Below are 23,177 nucleotides of genomic sequence, written 5' to 3'. Positions count from 1 at the left end.
TTTTTTTTTCTCTACTGCACTACGAAAGAAATTATTCGATTATTAATCAAACGTATAGTTAGCTAACAGGTCTTCTACTAGTTTCAAAGAAAATGAAATAAACTTTCAATGAAAATCATAATGTTGGCGAAATTTCAAAAATTGGTAACCAAAAGTTTTCCTCAAAGCTCATCTGAGGTATTGTCATTGTCAATAGTCATTCTTTCATAAGTAACTGTTGTTGTAAAATAATCTTCTTTCTCCGACAAGAACCCCGCGCTAGAACCCTTTAAGGCGTCTTACCCAGCGCATCAGACGTCCACATTCCGTCACTGTGTCCCGTTCACGAAATAAAAGAGTAGAGAAAAAGTGTAGAGAAAATGCCAATTTTTGTACTGGCATCTACCGAATCTATAAATATTAAAAAAATATATATGTTCTTGTTAACAAATTTTTAACGTAATTATAACTGTTAGGCCGATACATCAAATTATGTGTGTTGGCGGCTATTTTGTACGCCAATTGTAGCGAGCGTTTTTCTGTGACTGTATTACGAAATAAGTCGTTAACCAGGAAAGGAGACGAGCAGTAGGCTCTCCCTTTAAAAATAAAGTTAGTACTATAGGAGTACGTGTTTAAGTTCAATTGTGTGATTGAATCTCATTAATGCACAGTAGTAGCATTTTTAGGTTACATTTTTAACTGAGCTATTGAACATATGGTCCGTCTATAGCCACAGGTAATTGAAAATGAATGCTAAATATAATCGTCAAAAAGAAACTGTAAAATCTAAAGTTACTCAACTAGAAAATTTTGCTAAGGACTTTGAGCCATCAGTGGATTCAAAACAATTACTTGATGTGAAATTGAACAATATCGCCGACATCAAAAAAAATGTTGAAGCATTGAGGAAAATATTATACGCTCAACCAGAGACTATAGACATTAGCGTGTTCGACAAAGAGCTGCTGCACATAGATGAGCGACTAGAAACTCTGGAGGTAAGATTTCTTTTCTACCAAGAGTCGATGAAAAGTCATCATAAAGTTAATGTTGATGAGCGTAAAGAAATTTCACGTATAAAATTGCCAGACATTCCTCTACCAGAATTTTCTGGCAAGTATGAGGAATTTAGTCAGTTCAAAAATCAATTTAAGTGTTTAATTGAAGGCAATGAACAATTAACTGACGTACATAAGCTGTATTATTTGCGAGCATCATTAAAAGGGGATGCAAAAAAGCTTGAAACAGCTGACGAAAGTTATGCTTCTTTGTTTGAGGCGTTAACAACTCGTTATGAAAACAAAAGAATAGTTGTTGACACTCATATTCAAGCTTTAATAAATTGCGCTAAAGTTCAACACGAGTCAGCTAAGGAATTGCGCAATCTAATTGACAATGTAAATAGAAATTTAAGAGAGTTGAAATCATTAAAATTTGAAAGAAATGATTTATCAGACACCATGTTACTGAATGTATTACTTCAGAAAATAGATAAAGAATCCAGAAAGGAATATGAGTTAACATTAACATCTACTGAGGTTCCTAAACTAGACAATTTTCTGGAATTCATTGAAAAAAGAAGTATAATGCTTGAAAGTGTCGGCAAAATAAATAGTCGTCAGCAGCAGCCTGACGGCAGAATACAACCGAAAGCAAAAGCTTTCATGGTATATGATAGTGATAATATCAAAGAATATAGAAGATCTTGTGTCTCTTGCAAAGGTTTTCATGCATTATATAAATGTGTAAAATTTCAAAGAATGAGTGTTTCGCAAAGATATGAATTTGTGCGAAAGCATAATTTATGCTATTGTTGCTTAAAAATTGGCCATATTACGTCTCAGTGCTTATCAAAGGTCGTTTGCTCTATTTGCAATTTGAGACACAACACTCTCTTACATCGGGGAGAAACGGCGTCTCCAAAAAGCAATAAAGATGTCATCCAACGAAAAAGCGAAAGCGCTTCCCCCATACCCTCAGAGGGAGGAGCAGTAGGGGGCCAACAGCCAGATGTTCTTCATAATAGTCTGAGCAATGCGATAAACACAAATTCATCAGCACTTCTCAGTACTGTGAATGTTTACGTCTGCGATTCCCAAGGAAAAGAGATCGAGGGCCATACTCGATAATGGTAGTCAAGTGAACATGATGACAACAAGCTGCGCCGAAGCCCTCGGGTTGAAGAAAGAAAAAGTTTATGCCCCCGTTTGTGGCATTAATGGCTTATCACATACCGTGAAAAACAAAACTACCGGGGTAGTCGCAAACAAAAGCGGCAAGTTCAAGAAAGAATTGGATTTTTTGATTGTATCCAAAATAACAGATTTCACCCCATCGTCTCCTCTTGATTTATCTGGCTTGAAGTTTCCCGAAGGAGTTGAACTTGCTGACCCACATTTTTCCAAGCCTGGGAAAATACAACTTTTGATCGGAGCAAAAATATTTTTTGAGGCATTGAAGAGCGGACAGCTGTATCTCAGCAACGAAGTGTTGCTTCAGAATTCTGTATTTGGGTACATAGTCTCCGGGACAATTTCTCACTCGTCATCTCAGCAATGCTGTTTTCTCTCGAGAGAAGTTGAGGTGTTAGATCAATCCATTAGGAAGTTTTGGGAAATTGAATCCGTGGAGGAGAAGCTACCCCTGAAAAGCAAAGAAGAACTTTTTTGCGAGGATCATTTTGTAAAAACCCATCGTAGAAATGAAAGAGGGGAATATATAGTTGATCTTCCGATGAAGGAAAATGTTGAACCTGGGGAATCCATGCAATTAGCTGAGCAAAGGCTGAATTGGCTGTGGAAAAAATTGGATAAAAATCCCCAAATGTCTGTTCTTTACAAAAATTTTATTGCCGAGTATGAGGACTTGGGTCACATGCAGGAGATGATGGAGGGACATGAGGATATAAAATATGTTATGCCTCACCATGGAGTCTACAAACCTGATAGCAGTACCACTAAATTAAGAGTAGTTTTCGACGCATCAGCCCCTTCTACCAATGGGTTATCACTTAACAACTGCTTGTTAAATGGGGGTGTGGTCCAAGAAGACATCTTTTCGATACTGCTAAGATTTAGAAGACATAAAATCGCTTTCACTGCCGATGTGAAAAAGATGTACAGGCAGATCTGGGTCAATCCTGATCATTGCAACTTACAATGCATCTTATGGAAAGAAAGTCCGTTAGATGAACCCAAACTGTACAAGTTACTTACAGTAACATATGGAACAAAATGTGCACCATATTTAGCCACTAGGGTGTTAAGGCAGTTAGCTTATGACGAACAGAAGAAATATCCTCTTGCTGCTGCCGCAACTCATACTGATTTTTATGTTGATGATATTCTAACTGGTTCTAACGATATAACAAGTGCCATTGAATTGCAGCAACAGCTGATTTCTATGTTAAAATGTGGAGGCATGGATTTACACAAGTGGTGCTCCAACGAAAATGCATTGTTGAACAATGTTCCTGTTCATGAACGAGAATATTGCTTTCAGGATCCTGAAAATGACACGGTGAAAACTTTGGGTTTAAGATGGAACCCTAAAGAAGATTTTTTTGGTTTCACTGTTGCTCCTGGTAACAACATACCTACCAAGCGTGCTGTGTTGACAGATATCGCAAAATTATTTGATCCGTTAGGCTTGCTTGGTCCTGTTCTAGTACAAGCAAAGATTTACTTGCAGAAGCTCTGGCTGTTGAAAATCGACTGGGACGATGAACTGCCGTCTCAACAATCGAAAAACTGGAGAAAATTCCGAGAAGGACTTACAAGGTTGACAAACCTCCAGATTGATCGTTTCGTCTTAGCAGACTCTGCTGAAAAATTAGAAATTCATGCATTTTCAGACGCGTCAAAGGATGCATACGGGGCTGTTGTATATGTGCGTTCGATTGCTGCTGTGGGTGACATGAAGGTGGTGCTTCTTTGTAGCAAATCCAGAGTTGCACCTCTCAAAGTAGTAACCATACCACGTCTTGAACTTTGTGCTGCAGAACTGCTCTCAAAGCTTGTTGAGAAGGTGCTATCTTCTCTGCGTGTGGAAGTGGACAAGGTGTGTCTGTATACCGACTCAACAATAGTGTTGGGTTGGATCAACGCTTCACCTCATCAATTGAAGGTATTTGTTGCGAATAGGACATCCAGAATCAAAGAAATCACCAAGAACTTCCATTGGTATCATGTGAAATCCGAAGATAATCCTGCAGACTTAATTTCAAGAGGAGTTAGCCCTGATCAAATCATCGATCAGACTTTATGGTGGAATGGACCAGGGTTTCTTCATGAGAGAACTATCGACTCCACAGATGGAGATTATCCTATTACATCCGATGCAGATTATCTCCGAGAGTTCAAGAAATATGCTGATGTGACTTTGACTCTAAATCTGAACGAAGTTTTCATGGATTCTTTATTTTGCATTACAAATGATTATGCTAAATTAATTCGCATTCTTAGTTTTGTTTTCAGGTTCATCCATAATTCGAGAAATCCACTTAATAAGCGAAAGGGTCCTTTGTCACATCAGGAACTTCAAGGTAGTATGCAATATCTAGTTCGTTGCGCACAAGAAATAGAATTTAATGGTGACATATCCAATCTTAGAAAAGGGAAATTGGCAACAGACAAGATAAAAAACTTACTTCCATACTTAGACGAAAAGGATATTTTGCGAGTAGGTGGTCGTTTAAGGCACAGTCAAATAAGTGATAGCCAAAAACATCCGATCATATTACCATCAAAACATAAGCTCACTAGAATGATCATTGAGCATCATCATAAAAAATATTTACACATTGGTCCGCAAAATTTATTGTATTCTTTGAGGAGAGAATTTTGGCCATTACGTGGCAGAGATACGTGTCGTAAGGTTGTACATGACTGTATCACTTGTTTCAAGATAAAACCTGTAACAGTAGAACAACTCATGGGGGATTTACCTAAAGAAAGAGTCACTGTGAACTATCCCTTTAACTGCTCTGGTGTCGACTTTTGTGGACCGTTTCTGATAAAATATAAGGGCCAGAGAAAGGGGATCTACCACAAGGTGTATATTTGCATTTTTGTATGCATGGTCACGAAGGCCACTCATTTGGAAATAGTGTCTGATTTGACATCCGAAGCATTTATCGCTTGCTTGAAAAGATTTGTTGCCAGGAGAGGCAAACCTCAAAAAATGTTCAGCGATAATGCAAAAAACTTCGTAAGTGCTAATAAAACTCTGAAAAATTGGTATGCCGATATTGTGCAGAGTAATAACAATCTCGTCAACTATTTATCAGCAGAGGGTATTCAGTGGCAGTTTATACCTCCCAGAGCACCCAACTTTGGTGGTTTGTGGGAGGCCGGGGTAAAATCCTTTAAGCACCATTTGAAACGTGTAGTTGGGAATTCGAAACTAACATACGAAGAACTGTTAACTATTGTCAATCAAGTAGAGGGAATTTTAAATTCACGTCCGTTAACACCACTATCTAGTGATATAGATGATTTAGATGTTCTTACGCCTGGTCATTTCCTCATTGGTCGCCCAGTCACTGCCATTGTAGAGCCATCACTGACTGATGTTAAGGAAAACAGATTGAACTTATGACAACGTACATCTAAATTGGTGCAAACAATCTGGAAGCATTGGCAAAACAATTATTTGAGCACTTTACAACAACGAAATAAATGGAAAGGTTCCAAGCCCAACATCAATGTTGGAGATATGGTTGTCATGAAAGAAGAAAACCTACCAAGTTGTAAATGGATTTTGGGAAGAGTCGTGGAGGTTTTCCAGGGTAGGGATAATAAAGTGAGAATTGCAAATGTAAAAACAATGAATGGGATCTTCAAAAGATCAATATGTAAAATCGCGTTGTTGCCATTAGAAGGGTCTCGATAGAAAAAAAAAATCATTAGGTTTCCGCCTTGAAATTATAATTGTATAATATAGCACATTTGTGTATGTATATAGTGCATTTGTATTTTATATAATTAATTTTTGTTTCGCAAATATGATATCTGTACTGCATCGAATTTTTGTTATATGTGAATTTTGTTTATGTATTCAAGTTTTTATATTGTCGTATTTATTGAAATTAATATTTCAATGCCGGGCGGCATGTTAGGCCGATACATCAAATTATGTGTGTTGGCGGCTATTTTGTACGCCAATTGTAGCGAGCGTTTTTCTGTGACTGTATTACGAAATAAGTCGTTAACCAGGAAAGGAGACGAGCAGTAGGCTCTCCCTTTAAAAATAAAGTTAGTACTATAGGAGTACGTGTTTAAGTTCAATTGTGTGATTGAATCTCATTAATGCACAGTAGTAGCATTTTTAGGTTACATTTTTAACTGAGCTATTGAACAATAACTAATGAAACCTCTCTCGGAAAAAAACTAAAGTCGTAGATAAGACGCAGTGATTTATCCGCACTAAAGCCACTTCAAAGTTAAGACTCTTCTCATGCAACTTCGATCCACAATAAGAAATTCATTTCCAATGTTTTGTTTTTATTTCAACGTAATTTTTTTTAACGTATAATCTACGGACTACACGCAGCAGAAAGGTAGGTTAATTGGGACTTCCATGGAAATAAAGTACCTTACATATCCAAAACAAGGAGAGGGGAGTCGCCGGCAAAGCCATTTCGTATAAGAGAAATTTCAGATATGTATCTTCGTATATGTGAAATGGTTTTTTTTGAAGCTGATGAAATATAGAATTAAATGTATGTTACGGTAAATGAGTTGAATCGGTAAGGCATATCGGTAATGCATAATTACTTTTACCGGCGATTATGCAGCTCGTGCGGGTTGCTTCTTTTCACTTTAGATATTCTTTTATTAACCTCGGGGATGTTCAGCCCAAACTTCAAGAATTGTGCATTATCGTTGAGATTAAAGCCGAAGTCCCTGAAGTTAAAAAGAATAACATATACAGAGAGAAAAGCAACCCCTTCCCAGTGCCGTCTTAACGCATGGGCCCACCCGGGAGCCTCAAAAGTAGAAGGGCCTCATGAAAATGAGATCTAGTTAAAATTTTCTAGAATTCACTAGGTAGGGCCTCAGAAAAACCACTTGGCCCGGGGGCCCATGATGTTCTTAAGACGGGGCCGTAGCATGCTTTCTCGAGGGCAGTCTTTTCTCGGAGTCTCCTTGAAATGGTTATGTTCAGAAAAAGGAGGAGTTACAAGCGCCCCCCACCCAACCGGTTCGTTCCACCGCACAATTTGCCTCAGAATAGTTACAGGCCTGCCCAAGTTGCAGGGCCCGGTGCTTCAGCTGGTGTTTGGCTGCCCCTTCTGTTTCTTAGTACTGGGTCTGAAAGGGTGAATTTAAAATGAAGTTTATGAGTTTTATAAATATGAAGGAAATCGCACAAAAATATCACTTTAATTTAACTACTTTTATTATCATCTTAGCCCGTACGCGATGCGTGAACCACCCGAGTTTTACCATAAAACGCAATTAAAATAAGTATGAAGTAGATCCTTTGTGATGAGTATCCTGCGTAAATGTGTGACGTTTTGCTTTTTTAATGTTTTTAAATCTCTTAATTAAACCAAACAAGTTGGGTTTTTATGTTTACAAGTTAGATACAAGTAATCCCATTCTAGAAGACGTTTATCCGACTTCTTCGTTCCTTAATATCCAATCGAGGTGTGGGGGGGGGATGGGGACGATAACCACACCAAGAGTCTGATAATATGATAGAATGAATCTGTCCCGTATTTTACGGGACAGCAATGACTGGCAAAAAATGCCTCCTCTCACACATCACTCTGAATTCGCGCTGACTACTGTTTTTGCACCGGGCGCCACTAGGCCTAAGACCGGGCCTGCCCCTACCTGTTACATTAGCTTAACTGAAGATACGCATAACAGCAGCCATGGAAGCAGTGGATGCAAACATGCTTGCATAAGTTTGGGACGAATTTGACTACCGTATAGTATAGACATATGCCGTGCATCCCAAGGTGGACATATTGAGCACTTTAATTTCATTTGCAAAAAACTTTGATAAGCCGTGTAACATAAAATTAATCTTAAGTGCTTATGTTCAATATTTTTTGTAATATATGCATTTCAAATCGGGTGATTCTTTTTGAAACACCTTGTACAACAAATAAACGAGAATTATTTGCAACTCGAAGGAGCCGTACAGGTCATTTTCTCTATGGGATCCGCATCTGGTAGTGGTCCTGGAAATGACCTATTAATGAGGGTTTACTGACATTTTATTTTGGACTTGAAATAAGTTTAACTTGCATTATAATGCAATTATTATAAACCATAATTAAAGCAGTAGAGGGGATTAAATTCAACCAATTTTTCAGCTAGTTTGTAGACCCTTAATACCTTGGTTTTTTCGTTATTTTACCTTTTTTCCATAAATTATAAATCCTTTTTTAGTGCCACTTTAGACATTTTTAGTGCCTTTTTGCTTGCCTATTTCGACCAAATTTAGTATCTAAACTTCCGGGCTCCAACAATCATATATTTTTTACTTCAACGGCAGCCTTGTGTGAAAAAAAACAAAAAATAAACTAAAATAAACAATATGGTTTAATAATTATATATTATTTACGATAGAAATGGCTCATGCCACTTTCACACGTTTACGAAACGTTACGAGGAGAGAAAAAAAGTTTTTTTCTCTCCTCTCTTTCTGTACTCCAAAATTTGCCGCCCCTCTGCATTTTGCCGCCCTGGGCTATAGCCCGCATGTACCAATTCGTTAGAAATTCCATAGAGGAATGTGTACGAGGTGCATGTAAGATTGAGTAGTAGTCTATTTCTTGCTTTGTATTTTATTGTCTCCATAGCAGAGAAATCTTGCTTGCATATATACAGTCGAATCTCGTTGTCGAAGATACGAAATCCAAGATACTGGAGAAATAACTTCGTTATAACGAAATTTCTTTATAAAGGAATCCCAGGTTTTTGCATTATTCCTATGTAAACTTATCCGGGGGATTAGAAAAGTGTCCGTAAAAACGAGATTTCCGCTGTAACGGTATTCGTTAAAACGGGATACGACTGTATATGATGTTGAAAAGGGCAAAAGTGTATTAATTGCTTTATTCATTAAATTAGGATACTCCTCTCTCAGTCCAAGCCACAAAACCAGTCACCGGTCCCCATTTCTTGAACTTATCTTTGAGTGTGAAATAGGAACAAATATCAATAAATTCATCTCGTTCGTAATAAGCAGTGAAATCTATTTCCACCGCACTGTCTGCGAAATGAAATGGTGAGACAACCCAGGCGAAATTCTCAGTGGAAAACAGATGGAAATAACATGTGTATTACATCCTACATCTTGATAAGCGTTGACAAATGAGGTTTTATCAGCTTGTCCGAAGGTGATGGCACTATCCGCAATTAGTACGAAGGTTTCAGCAGCTGGTTGATGCGAAGATAAATCCAAGAAACAAAATTGGCCTTGCGCGGAATCGAACCCACGCCCTCTCACTTGCCGAGTGAGCACCCTAGACCCTTAAACTAGAAAGTCAGCGAATCCTCTGTCTTCAGAGATCGCGTGCACTGACACTGCCACCAGATGGCGACCTATCCGATAAGTCTGTCATGCATGAGAGTAAGTATTCGATTTAATTTATTTTAAGACCTTCAGTGGACCATAATATTATTTTTTTACTTATCTCCATAATCGGTGCCGGGGCACACCGGTTGGGAAACACTGGTATAGACCCTTCTCTATTGTAGCTGCCTATAATCTTCCATATAATTTATACACGTAAAAGAAAACATGAAGGCCACAACAGGATTTTGCCAGTTTTTAACCAAGAATCTGCCCTGGAAGTCTCCAAATGATGAAAAAATGTAGATCGTAACTCGATTTGGGTAAGAATTTGATGAAGCGTATTAAAGAGAGATTGGTCTGAATAGCGCACTATATATAGGAATGTTTCAAGTAACCAATTCTGCCACATCTACATATACAGCCCAAAAAGAAACATAAATTAACCATGTCTACGCCATGTACAAGCGTTTGGCAGCAAATTTTGATTATGTCTATTTGACGAATTGCAGATAAATCTGGTAACCCCGTCATGGTCTAACCGCACGTTAGAGAAAGGGAAACAATATATCAAAAGAAAAAGTGTAATCGATAAAGTAAAAAAAAGAAAATAAAAATGATATATATAGATAAGAGTTTTTTTTATGCTCTTTTCACCCTACCTGTACTATGTTTCGCTCTTATATATACAGTAAAACCTCGTTAAGTCGTCATTTTTTTTCAGACCCTTCCAGCTCTCATAGACCACAATGTTATTAAACCCTCGTTTACTCGTCGCTAATTCCGGTTAAGTCGTCACTATAAGAAAGTTTGAGAAAGTGGAACAGACGATTTTTATGGCTCCCATTAAAAAAAGAGCTTGTTAACAGCATTGCCATATGCTTAAAAGTCATCATAAAATCCTATATATGCAAACGGAACAGTTTAAGTAAACGAAAGTTACGCTGGGGAAGTTCATTTGCCAACTAGGGTTTTTGGAACGTTGGGAACTGCTCAAGCTAGATCTCATTTCTGCCTGGGCTCCAATGGAGGAACTGGACAAACCGCGAGACACCCAAGCTCTGTCGCAAGCAGCAACGTAAGCACTTCGCAACCCCCCCCCCAGGGGGGCAGGGCATCTCCGGCAAAACCAAAATTTATTGTACGTCAAAGATTACATATTGTGCAAGGAAGTCAAAATTTATGTAAATCGAAGAATCAAATTAATCAAGTTAAAGTGTAACGGGCACGGATAATAAATAATCATAGAAAGCATGGGCTCTTCTAATTTAGGGCTTCAAATTTAAATATCTTTGTTGAAAAAAATCAGACATTCCTTCATATGTCTTCTGTTAACTTTTCCCTGCAAAGGGTCCCCCCCCCCCACGGCAAAAGTGTTAGAGATGACCCTGTAGTGTCCATGAACTACTGATAAAGAATTAAAACATTAAAATTAAATTTGATGTATATGTAAAATTAATGTGCAATATAGAGTTCTGTTATGAAGAAAAGCTACCTATTCTAACAGTTGCTCTGTAAGTCTAAATTGAAAATTACGAGTATAAATCGAAGTGTACCAGTACATTTTACCATAATAAGAGATAAAAAAAAAAGGTAAAAAGTGCTATTTTTTCTTTTGCAATCAATAAAATTTATTAATATTGTTATTTTGATTCATACTTTTATAAGTGTCATATTACTTTAAATTTATACGATTTTCATAACATCGCACGTTAAAACTGACGGAACTCCGCTTAAAAGGTCTGGACACACATATCCGCACCGTGCCAGGACCGTCGGTTGGCCGTGGCTCGGCTCGTTCCTCTTCAGACCACACCTTTCCGTGTGTTGCCCGTGTCGCTGCAGTAATGCTGTGTCGATTGCTTCAAGGCTTTAACGCAGCCGGTTCGGTGCAATCAAAATGTTCAGTAAATTAATTAACAAGAGTGATTTTGATATACTTGCCCTAGCGTAAATTAACAATAATTAATTGTTCTAAACATTTCTGTAAATAATCTATACATGTTTATAAATTTTTTTACCTTCGTGTATGTTTTTATTTTGTTTTTATTTTGGATTGATCTCCGATAATTTTTTGTATGCGACAAACCCGCAAAAAAGGAAAGGATCTTTAAATGCAGCTGAAAATAAGGAGACGGCCATTTGCTTATTTTGACTATATACATTCTTGTTCATAGTTTGGAGAGAGAAGATTATTGACGGAGTGAGATAAAAGGGGAGAGAAGAAAAAAAGAGTCATATAGAAATTAAAACAATCTGTGTGGGGAGAGTGGTACTCACTCTTTCTCTTCCTCACGTACACACTCGTTTTTATTCAGAGTCAACCGCCATCATAAATATAATCATCTCTAGGGGCAGATGGTGTCAAATTCCGATAACACCTCGGAGAAGTGTATCTCAGCTTAGTAGAAGCATATTGTACGAAAGAGCGCGCATATCTTTTACTCTGTGTGTGTACGCGGAATCGTCAAAACTAAAAATTTTCTCCTATGCAGATGGCAAATGGATATTAAAATCAATACCAATTGGGGTGTTTAGTCTGCCGGGGCTTGATTCAATGATAAAGCCTCACCAGTATTCGATAATAATTTAAAGCCCTCATTGCCAAAGTCCCAGTCGCTGAAACACCTTTGTCAGATATTTAGCACAAAGGTGTTCAACGTTTTGGAAGGTGTGGGTCACTTCATTGTTTTGAAATATTTCGCGGGCTTCTTTAGTTATGCAGAAACGAGCCTCGATCCTCCAAAATTATCTAAAAAGAAGTGGCACGTGCCAGTTAAGTGATCTGCAAGTGTGCCGCGAGCCACTCGAGACATCTGGAAATGTGCCACTAACCACTCAATAGGATAATCTGCAAATGTATCACGATCCACTTAACTGAACTGGAGGTGTGCCGCGCTAGTCGCTCAAGTGATTTTTTAATGTGTTTGAGACCACTTGAGAGGTTTGTTTCGCTTTTTGTTGTCACGGGCCACATCAAATACTTTCGAGGGCCACATTTGGAGCACAGGACATGGGTTGAGCATTTATGGCTTAACATGTTGCGTCTGATGCGAGTACCAAATTTAAAATGTCTCCTATATTTTCACATAAGAAAAAACCCAAACATTTTTGAACTGTTTTCTATTTAATTTAGTTATGGTTTTAGTTTGGTTCAAACCAAAACAGTGATTTATTTGTAGAGCATCGGAAATTAAACCCAGTTTGTTTTCCAAGTTTACATTATTATTTTAACAAAAGTCTCCCCGGAAAAATTTCGTTATATGCTATAAAACAATTTTAAACTTTGTTTTCCCATCAAAGTAGTGAAAATGTTTATCCATGTTTTCTACATATTACGCTAGTACCACAGAAGCGGGGCCAGGTGCGTCCAAAAAATTTCGGGGCACGAAAAATGTTTAGGACACCCCCCCCCCCCTTTAACAAAATTTCATATATTTTGTGGGGAAGAGGGAATCGGCATACTGAATATACACGAACGCTAAGAAATACCCCATACAAAAAAAACTAACTGCACAAATGTGAATTAACACAAAAATTAATGGAGGTAATTTTAAACTAATGGGAGAAACCGTTTCCGAAATTAATGAAAACTTTAGAATCGATAGATTAAAAATAATTGAAAGAAATTATTTCAGTACCAATGAAAATTTTAGAATTAACAAAAGAAATAATTTCGGAATTATTGAAAATTCAGAATTAATGAAAATAACAATTCCAGAATAGATGAAAATCAAGAAATAAATAGAATAAATAATTCCGCAATTGATTAAAATTGAGAAGCGAAATAAAATTTAAAAAAAATTAGCAGCTTAGAAACTTAGAATATTTCATATCTTCAAAAAGGGTTGGTTGATGACGTAAGCAACCTTCAAATACCCCCTTCGATGCTGACGTAATATTTTAATGACCCCTAAAGTTCTCTTTTCAGCTGCATACGTATTGAGTTAGCTGTTTCATTGCCATAGTGACCAAAGCGCATTAAAGACGTATTATCAATACGCTCTGATAGTTGCTTTAATGCTTAGGAGACCTAAGCCTATATATAAGGCTCAGATTCGTTTACTTAAAGTGATGATGGCATGTTCGATTAAGTATTTTAAATTATAATTCATAAAGTAAAATTTCTTGTTAATATAGTGACGTTTTATTTAACTAATTTTAGCTATAAGTAATTGTTAATTTGATGGCGAATTACAATTTAGTCTTTGATTTTTTTAATTGAAATTTAGAAAATCGGTCTTTTTAATCCCATTTGGTTACTTTACTATACGCTTCGAAAGATGGCGCTCTACAAACTTGAAATAGTCTTTCCACAGCGAAAGAATTTTGCGCAAAATAGCACATAGTAGATCAGTGGTTCTCAACCGGGGGCCATATGGCCCCAGGTGGGCCGTAGGATATTCCAGGGGGACCACGGATGAAAATCTCGCAAAAGGGGAGCCACGGCTACTGATACGGATCCATGAAGAAGTTTATGAAATTAAATTTTTTTTGTTACTCTGATTAAAAAAATTTAATTTCAAACAAAATGCATAGAATATCATATCTTTTTCGTAATTTTTCCCCATTCAAGTAACATTAACATGAGGAAGGAAATAAAAAAAATGGTTCATGCAATCTCGGTGGTTTTACGACTTGGGGGTGACAATAGACCCTGACACAAACTATAGAAGAGGTTTAAGCAAAATTTAGTAACTGTAAAGACAGAAAATTGTGTGTTCTAAGACTTTTCATTCAAAGAGGGCTGCCATAAAGAAAGCAGACAAAGACATTGACATTCTTTTGAGTGCTGGTAGTAAATGCAATCCAAGAAGTTGATGAGTGAAAAATGAAAGCTTGTAAAAAAAAACCCATCGTTTTCATGCAATTACAGACGGATAGCCATCAAGTTTAGCACAAAGCTATCTACAGCAGTGGTCTGATGGGGAATATATTTATAAAAATCGAATAAAGAATGATTGCTCTGGGGTATTTTTTTATGAATTTTGAAAGGATGCCAATTCATTGCCTCTTCTGAAAACAAATTAAGTCGAATTCAGTTATAACGAACTCCAAGAGGCCAAATCATACATGGGAAAAAATACTCGCGAAATTTAATTTTTTAAAACTACATTGCTGTATAACTCAAGAAACTGTAACTGCATAAAATTACTGTTGTTTCAATCGCAAGTGTTCATATGCCATCAGGGCCGTCTTAAGAGCATCATGAGCCCCATAGTCAAGTGATTATTTTGAGGCCGTGCTTCGCAAATTCTCGAAAAATTCAACTACTTCTCATTTTTCTGAGGCCCCTCTTCCCTTGAGGCCCCTTTGTTGTTATGAGGCCCCATGCGTTAAGACGACACTGTATGCCATTCCTTTCAATTTAACAGGAAAAACGTAATTTTAAACATATTTAAGACGGTCTTAACGTCATTTGGTTTGCTGATTGGTGTCTATATGCAATCCAAGAAGATAATGTATTGGGACTTCCTGTAAGATTGACACTACACCTTTAAAGTTTTTTAATCGATACTGCAATACTTCCTATTAATTAACTGACCTACTATTTAAGCCTGCTGCTGGCCTTTGACCTTTGAAGACCAAACACACCCCGCTTCCCATCTCATTGAGATATCGAAGCGTTCCCGGAGGATGGGTATGTCTGGAAATTTTATTAGATATCTTCAGGATAATAAATAAAAATATATTACATATAGATTGCACGTATAAATTCACACACAATCAATGTTCGTCAATGGACGGATCATAATATACGGAGAAAAAAAAATCAACTATAAAATCTACATCATAATCTTCCGAAAGTTCTTGATTCCATCCGAAGATGAACACTAGCGTCCATGCGCTCTAAACAGCGTCCCTTGACACTGTGGTCATAGCCTTGTTGAGATATCTATCTATCTATATATATAAAATTGATTTTCTGTGTGTCTGTGTGTGTGTATGTTCTCTATACAAATCTACGATTTTAGATCGATCGTCGCCAAATTTTGCATATATACCAAATGGGACCCGACTTGAACGATAGGCTACTTTAAAATTTCGTCAGACCAGGGCAAATGCCCCAAATGGGCAAAAAACTGTCCGGCAACAATGGTTTTTGGGCCTCAACAATCACTTTCCGAACGTTTACTTTGGTTACCGTGGTTCCCTAGCGATGAGTCTCAGACGTGTTTATGTCTTTACAATGGTTTGTTACTTCTTTAATGCTGCCAGTTATGTATAATAGTATGCCTTTATAATGGTTTGCCATATTTTCAATACTCTCAGTAACGAGGCTTTTTGAATAGACGTCATAATCATCACCATCATCGCTTTGAGGGTCAGGAAAAGGGTGATCCTCATAGAAATCAGTATTAAAATTGCCGATTTAACTGCATAAATACGGAAATTTAGTGGGGGGGGGGGGTTCCCTGCCACATCAATAATTTTAAAAATTGTATTGAATTCTCGATTTTTGAAATATTCAGTTCGCTTAGAGATATACGAAGCCCAGGAGATTAAATATGAAGTGATTAGCCAGACCTACTTTTGAATTGGATATTCGATCAATATCATTGATTTCATTTATATCTTCTCAAGTATGAAAAGTAATGTCTCCATATTGTCTCTTTTGATATTTATTTGCATAAATTCATGTGGGTTAGGATATTTTAAAATTACTTATGAGCCCGTGAAAACTGCATCGAAAAAATTCCACAGCTTTAACTAAGGATTTTTGGAAGCTGGAACAGACAGATGGATAACTTGAAGTTCAGGGGGGGGGGGGGATCGAAATACCTAGCGCTCCTTAAAAAAAGAAAAAAATATATTCATTTCTACGTTTCTGTGTAAATCTAGATTTGTTTATTTCATGAATCGCGCAGGAAGTCGCCATATTGGTTAACTTGGACACGGTTTGTATGTCCCTCAAGAAAAAGAGAGGGAGATATCACGTGATCCAAAAAAGCCTCATTGAAGAAAACCCGGGCAGCGCCGGGTATTATAGCTAGTAATATATATAATCTCAATTTTTACAAGTTGATCAGACATTCATCAGTACGAAATGTCGATAGGCGCATACTATACTGGCCTGCAGCATCCCAAATAATTTCAATGCATTTTTCCTATCCTGCAAGAACAATGTTGTGGACAATAGAAAAAAAAATTCTAAAATGGCGTATGACCACATTTAAAGCAATTTAAATCCGTTTATTTGAGACTCACTGCGTCTGCTGATTTCTCAGAAAAGTGCAATAAATTCTCACGTAAGTCTTCACTTTGAAATGTCCATAACCCGCGTCAATGCGTCTCTTTGTACCTGTCAACCTAAAATTGATGGTTTTTAGTGTTGATAATACGCATGCAAAACCAATTCAGCGACGCGTTTTCACAATCTGCGAAAACTGCGTGGATTTGATAGTTGGAAATGATGTCTAAATGCCAAAGATTTGGAGTTCGAATCAAAATGAAAATGTCAAATAATTGAAATTGTGCTTCGTATAAATGAAATATTTTAGTATTGAAAGCTATATATATAGAAATTAATCGTGACCGTAGTCAAACGTCTCATAAATGTCAAATTTTGTCATAAAACTGAGAGTGGGGCGCGAATCCCCTTGCGCACAAGTGGAATTTCGAGGCATTTACGCACAACCGAGCCCCTCTTGGTCATTTTTCTTTTTTTCTCTCCACCCTTACTTTTTGTTTCCTTCCTAAATTTATAAAAGTAAAAAGGACATAATCATTATAAAAAGGACTGTTTTCAGATCAAATTGCCGAAGTTCAATTACTTTAGTGCAAACGAGAGTCGACTTTTTTCTTCCCAAACTATTTTTTCACGTGTATATGCAGGCTCATGGGTAACAGGGCGTATGACACTTTACTGGTGAGCCATTAGTCTTAGAGACATACCCAACGAGAAAAAGTATCCAAATCACGTGTCCAACTCATATATGTCATTCATGTCGTAGGGGGTTGTATAGTTATAAAGTAAAACTTTTTATACCGTCCCCGTGTGCCAAAGAACCCAATTAAGACGTTGTTGCTCTGTCTTTCTCGATGCCAACTAAAATAATTTCACGTTTCTATGTGCAATATTCACCGAGATATGCAAATTCGAAAAATTGAAGAAATTTGGGAAAAACCAGCAACGGATAAAATGGTTTCCCCATATTTAATGCTGGTTTTTTTTCCAACTTTCTTCGAATATCTCGGTGAATAGAATCACTTAGAAACGTTGAATTTTTTTGTTGGAGACCGGGAAACAACTTTCACATTGGGTTTTGGGGCACAGGGTGTCCGCATAAAGAGTTAACATTTTTATTTTAATAACCATGTAACCCCTGGCAACATGAATCAAATATCTGAGTACTACACATTTGGGTATTTTTTTCAACTGGAAGTATGCTTTTAGGACCAATGGTTCGCCAGTAAAGTGCCATATGCCCCGTTACTTATGCGCCTTGTATATTAAATATAGTACGGACTGTTATGTGAAATATTGCCCTGTGTTTAAGCCAACTTGCACGTTGCTTCGTCCGCCTGCGAGAGATCGGCCATATTATGAACTAAAGGGCCACTTGAAGGTAGCTTGTCCTTGTCATCCAACGAAATATCAGATTTTCACCGTATCGAAATTGAAGTCAACAAACTGATAATTTTCTTATTTGAAAATCTGATTATTTATATTTTCCGATGGGCTTCAAATCCTGATAATGAATCATTATTATGTTCACATGAACTGCTTTGTCACTGCGTACATGATTTCTCTGGAATGAATGGTTCAAACAAATATTCAAAAAAATTGCACACGTATTTTAGTTAATTTTTTTAAATTCATAGTAGGGCTACAACATGAACCTATATCCGTGATACATGTATTATTGTTGAAAACGATGCGAGAGGTTGAACTTCAACTTCAATTGTGATTCATATTTGTGTGGCTACTCCCTCATTACTACTTTTATCCGCATGAAGAGAATAAAATTAATAAAACTGCTTGCTACCACTTTTTGCGATTTTTATCATTATAAAAATGCGTATTTTGGAAGCTACAACTGACATTACTCAATGAAACCATAGCCATTTACACACAAAAAAAACTAATTAACTAAATAATACAAATTTAATCCAGCACAGTAACTTGATGACATTGTGCTGTCTTCAAGCGCAGAGTTGCATTGTTACATTGATTGAAAATAATTTATTATATTTTTTACTGTATTCTATTATGTTTGTTTTGCTTTTTCATTATGTTCATAAATTAAAAATTAATCAAATCATATTAAATTCAAACATATTTATACTTCAGACAATTTTTGAATAACTATCTTCTAATGGGAAAACAGGGGGGGGGGGGGGAGAAGGAGGGGGGGGAGTAGAAAATTATTCATGTTCGCAAGGGGGTCCACAGGAATGAGAAATGGGTGAAAGGGGGCCATGGAGAAAAAAAGGTCGAGAACCACTGTAGTAGATTATTTGCGGGTACGACCACAGCACGATTCCGTGTCACACGGGACCCGCGGCCCATTTACAGATTATCGGTATCACATGATTAAGTTTACTAATACATGTATGTTTGCCTCTCCCAACTCTTCGAAAGTAATTTCTGGCTACGGCCCTGGATTATGGAGCTGGGGAAAAAAGCATTCAATTTAATATTGTGGGAAGATGATGAATATATTTTTGTAATCCATCCAGAACTACCCGAAGAAGTCTCGGGTCCTATCCCGGAAAATCGACTTTATTTGTAAAAAAATATTTACACTATAAATTTAAACGGAAATCGATCCAATACATATATAGAAAGGGTCACTCATCCGATTAAATTAAATCCGAACTAAACCCTTAGATTAGGCAAACGTTGGTATTGACTATTCAAGAGTTTGGAAGATTATTAGCCAGCTTTTGAGCGAAAGCGTTTGATCAATACCATATACTCAAACACACACCTGTGTTTTTAAACTCAATAATATTTAATTCTTTAAAAAGGGTGATTCAATAATGTGCGCAATAACACGCCGGGGAATTACATAAGACAACCTCCCACTGGAGGGTTGTGACATACTCTTACACATTTCTCTCCTTAGAGAGGGAAAGAGACAATAATAATAAGAAGAAATACACAAGAAAATAAAAGCGAAAGTTGACATCAACTGTATCTTGTGTTGGGAGCAAAAGATAAAAAGTTAGGCGTTTCCATCCCGCCCGGCGTTGTAATGCTAATTACAACCAATATCAATTCACAATACAAAAGAAATTAAAAAATGCTTGAAATGAAAACTCGTGTACGCAGGACATTGAAAAAGTAATTATGAAGAATCATGAGCGTACAACTATAATGCAATGAACGAATGGCATAACATATGCATGTTTCTCTCATCCACAGTTCACGCATATAACTATAAGAGTAATAATACATTTGCGAGATAAATGCATCTTACTTGTGTAGGCATATCCTACCTTAGGCATAATTTATAAGTTTTTTTTTTTTTAATTTATAACGTCAATTCAAATTAATATCCATTCTGAAAAGCTTTAAAAAAAAATATTAACATATGCAATGAAATTATGCAGCTAAAATGTACAAATGAAAACACTAAAATATATCAGATAAAATATGATAAACACTAGATACAAATTATATGAAGACTGTCACTTCATTTCTCTTGAAGCGGGAGCAAACAAATTTTTGCTATGGATCATTTGATCAGTCCAGTTTTAGTTTGTACAGTCACAACGCGAACCTTGTGATCTGGACCTGGAATGATTTCTTCGATTCTTCAAAGTAACCAGTTATACGGCGGCACGTTATCCTCCTTACAATCACCATGGCACCTGGCTGCACATTAGATTTTGAGAAGTGCCACTTATTTCGTTGCTGGAGTGAACTTAGGTAGTCCAACGCTCCCAGATGGCCTGAGCAAATCGTGATGTGAGCTGCCATCGAGATAGTCGGTTATCACCGGGGCACAGGTCAAGCTCAATAACGGTGTTAAGCGATCGTCCAATCAAAAAGTGAGCTGGTGTTAGGACCTCAAAGTCATTGATGTCTGACGATAGAGGTGTGAGTGGTCTGGGTGTGTTTTTCCTTTTCAGATTTTCTTGTTGGATCTATCCAGGTGAGTTCTATTCTTGTAGTAAGTGCTCAATGGGTTTGATTTGTCCTTTTGCAAATGTGGGGAACATTCATGTTGTCAGAGAACTGTGCTCTCTGGCAGAGGATTACCATGATTCCCTTAATAAGAAAGAGGAATTTGAAAAACTTGTATTTAATTGGTTGAAAATCAGTTATGAAGAGGGTAATTCCCTAAATATCAATGACGAATGTGCAATAGCACAAAAACTTGAGGATGTATTTGCTGTATATGTTGTCTTGTTGGAATCCTCCCCTAGTGAGGAGGAAATTTTGCATGAAAAAGTATTAAAAATATCTCATGCATTTTTTGAAGAGGTCAATGCAAGTACATGCATTCATAGTAGCAAGCTTAGATTTAAGTCGGTAATTCCGAAACCTAGTGAAACCCCCACCTCGCCCTCTTGTGAAAAGAGGGCAAGGCGCAAGAAAGATAGGGGCAAAAAGAAAAATGGGAAAATGAGGAATACTGATGAAGAAGTTTCCAAAAAGGGAGATAGTCCGGATAAGTGTTATGATAAGGGGGACGAACATTTCTCTGGGACGAGCACCTCTAAAAGGGCAGGTAGGAGTAAGAAAAAGGTTGTACATAACAAAATAGAGTACGACTCAGTTACTTCGTCGTGCTCCAGTAGTGATACGTGTGACACCTGTACATCGGGTTCTACGGACAGTAGTTCATCTACTGTGTCATCAGATTCACCCCCGCCTGAGAGCTCAAGCGTGCTCATGGGGCTAAATGACTCTAGTGAATATACGCTTCCTATATTAGATATTCAGAATAGTACACTAAATTTTTCGATAAATGACACAATGGCTATGTCAAATGATAACATACCCAATAATAATTCGACGCTGTCTCCTTCTAAATTGTTACTGGAAAATACCTCGGATGTTTCAGAGGCAAATGATATTGGTCAAGTGTTGGCTGAACAATCGGACAGTGCTAATGACACACACAGCACTCCTGTACAAATTAAAACAGGTACAAAAACAAGTAACGACGAAAGATCAGATGGTAATGAAAGATGTGATGAAATTGCTGATAGCAATGATGGACTTTCGGTTATTTTTGGTAAAAAAAAGGAAAAATCAATAGATAACACATTGCACAATACACAACACTTACAGAACTTTCAAGTTAGTGTTCCCACTACTAATTCAGACTCTGATGGCTGTAATGTTGATAACGAAGGGTTCATTATGGTAACAAAAAATAAAAAAAAGAGTAACATTCCCCCAATAATACTTTCTGATTGGGGAAACAAGTGGTTACAGGATTTCAGTGAAATTAAAGCTAAATGTGAATTTCCTCCGCAACAGAAGCCAACAGGTGATAAAATGACTTTTCAGGTTTTTTCGGAGAAAGATCACCGTACTGTCACAAAAATTTTTGACGAAAAAAAATACAAATATCATACATATCAGACTAAAGGTAATCGAACCATCAAATTTGTGATAAGAGGTCTGCCTGCGAATATAAAACCGCAGGAGATATCGGATGACCTGTCTAAACAGGGGTATCCCACTGTGAAGGTAGTTAATATGAAGAACTATTCGTCTGGTAGAGTACTACCGTTATTCTTAGTAGAGGTGACGATTGAAAATAAGAAGTTTGCAAATGTAAAAAACATAGGTGATATCCCAATCAGTATCGAACGTTATAGGGGTAACCAGGTGCCTCTTCAATGTAGGAACTGTATGTTGATGGGGCATAGTTCATATTTTTGCAAAAATCTGCCTGTATGTTCGTTCTGCTCAGGCAATCATGAGACTAGAAGTTGCGTTGTCAAAGGTGATAAGAAATATCTGAAGTGTTTTTTCTGTGGAGGAAGCCATACGGCTAGATTTTCAGGATGCAGTGCCAGACCTGGAGTTACAAACAGGAACACACGTACTTTTTTGCCTTTAATACCTACTGGTATTAAAACACCTAATCTTGATGACTTCCCAACCTTAGTTGGACAAGAGGAAGAAAATTTTAATATAGGGTCTAATTCACTTTTTGTTCGATCTAAACAAGGGATGGACTTAAAACAACATAATACTTCCCTGACAGCTCAAATGTGTACAGAAGAAGAAAAACAGGAATTACTGCGTAGACAGGTTGAGTTACACAGTGTTTTACACGAGGGCCCTCACCCTCTGGGTATTGGTAAAATGCACAGAACTACTGATGAATGGAAGGAGGAGTTACAAAAAATCTTACATCGTGATGTAATGCATGACATCATTACACACACTGAGGAACTTGACATGAGTGGTGTTGAAGTAACAGAGGAAGAAAATGTGCACAGTTCTGAGGAAAGTATGAGAGTGCAGATTGAAAATAATCAAAAAACTGTTAACTTCGGTGCTAAGACATTAGAAGACAAGACACAAAATACTGATAACGAAGGTACTGTGGTCATAGATAAAGTTGTGAATATACTTGAGTCAGTTAAAATTGACTCTGATAAGGTTAAACTGATTATTGCAACTCTAATTCAAATTTTCGAACAGCCTAACAATAGCTCAATTAATTAATGCCCCCCCCAGGCCA

At 37.1% G+C, this 23,177-nt stretch overlaps 1 protein-coding gene across 1 annotated transcript; it reads left to right on the top strand.

Annotated features, from left to right (window-relative positions):
- Positions 1–728: 728 nt before the first annotated feature.
- Positions 729–2,111, top strand: LOC149072472 (uncharacterized). Its single transcript, XM_089247201.1, has one exon. It carries the CDS (start codon positions 729–731, stop codon positions 2,109–2,111), a length of 1,383 nt encoding a protein of 460 aa, XP_089103327.1.
- Positions 2,112–23,177: the final 21,066 nt, after the last annotated feature.

This window comes from Pholcus phalangioides, unplaced genomic scaffold (genome assembly GCF_987345545.1).
Source record: "Pholcus phalangioides strain wild (caught in Gottingen) unplaced genomic scaffold, Ppha-v1.0 ptg000017l_1, whole genome shotgun sequence".
NCBI lineage: Eukaryota > Metazoa > Arthropoda > Arachnida > Araneae > Pholcidae > Pholcus > Pholcus phalangioides.
The sequence above is the reverse complement of the archived record's forward strand: the minus strand, read 5'-3'. Positions and strand labels throughout refer to the sequence as shown.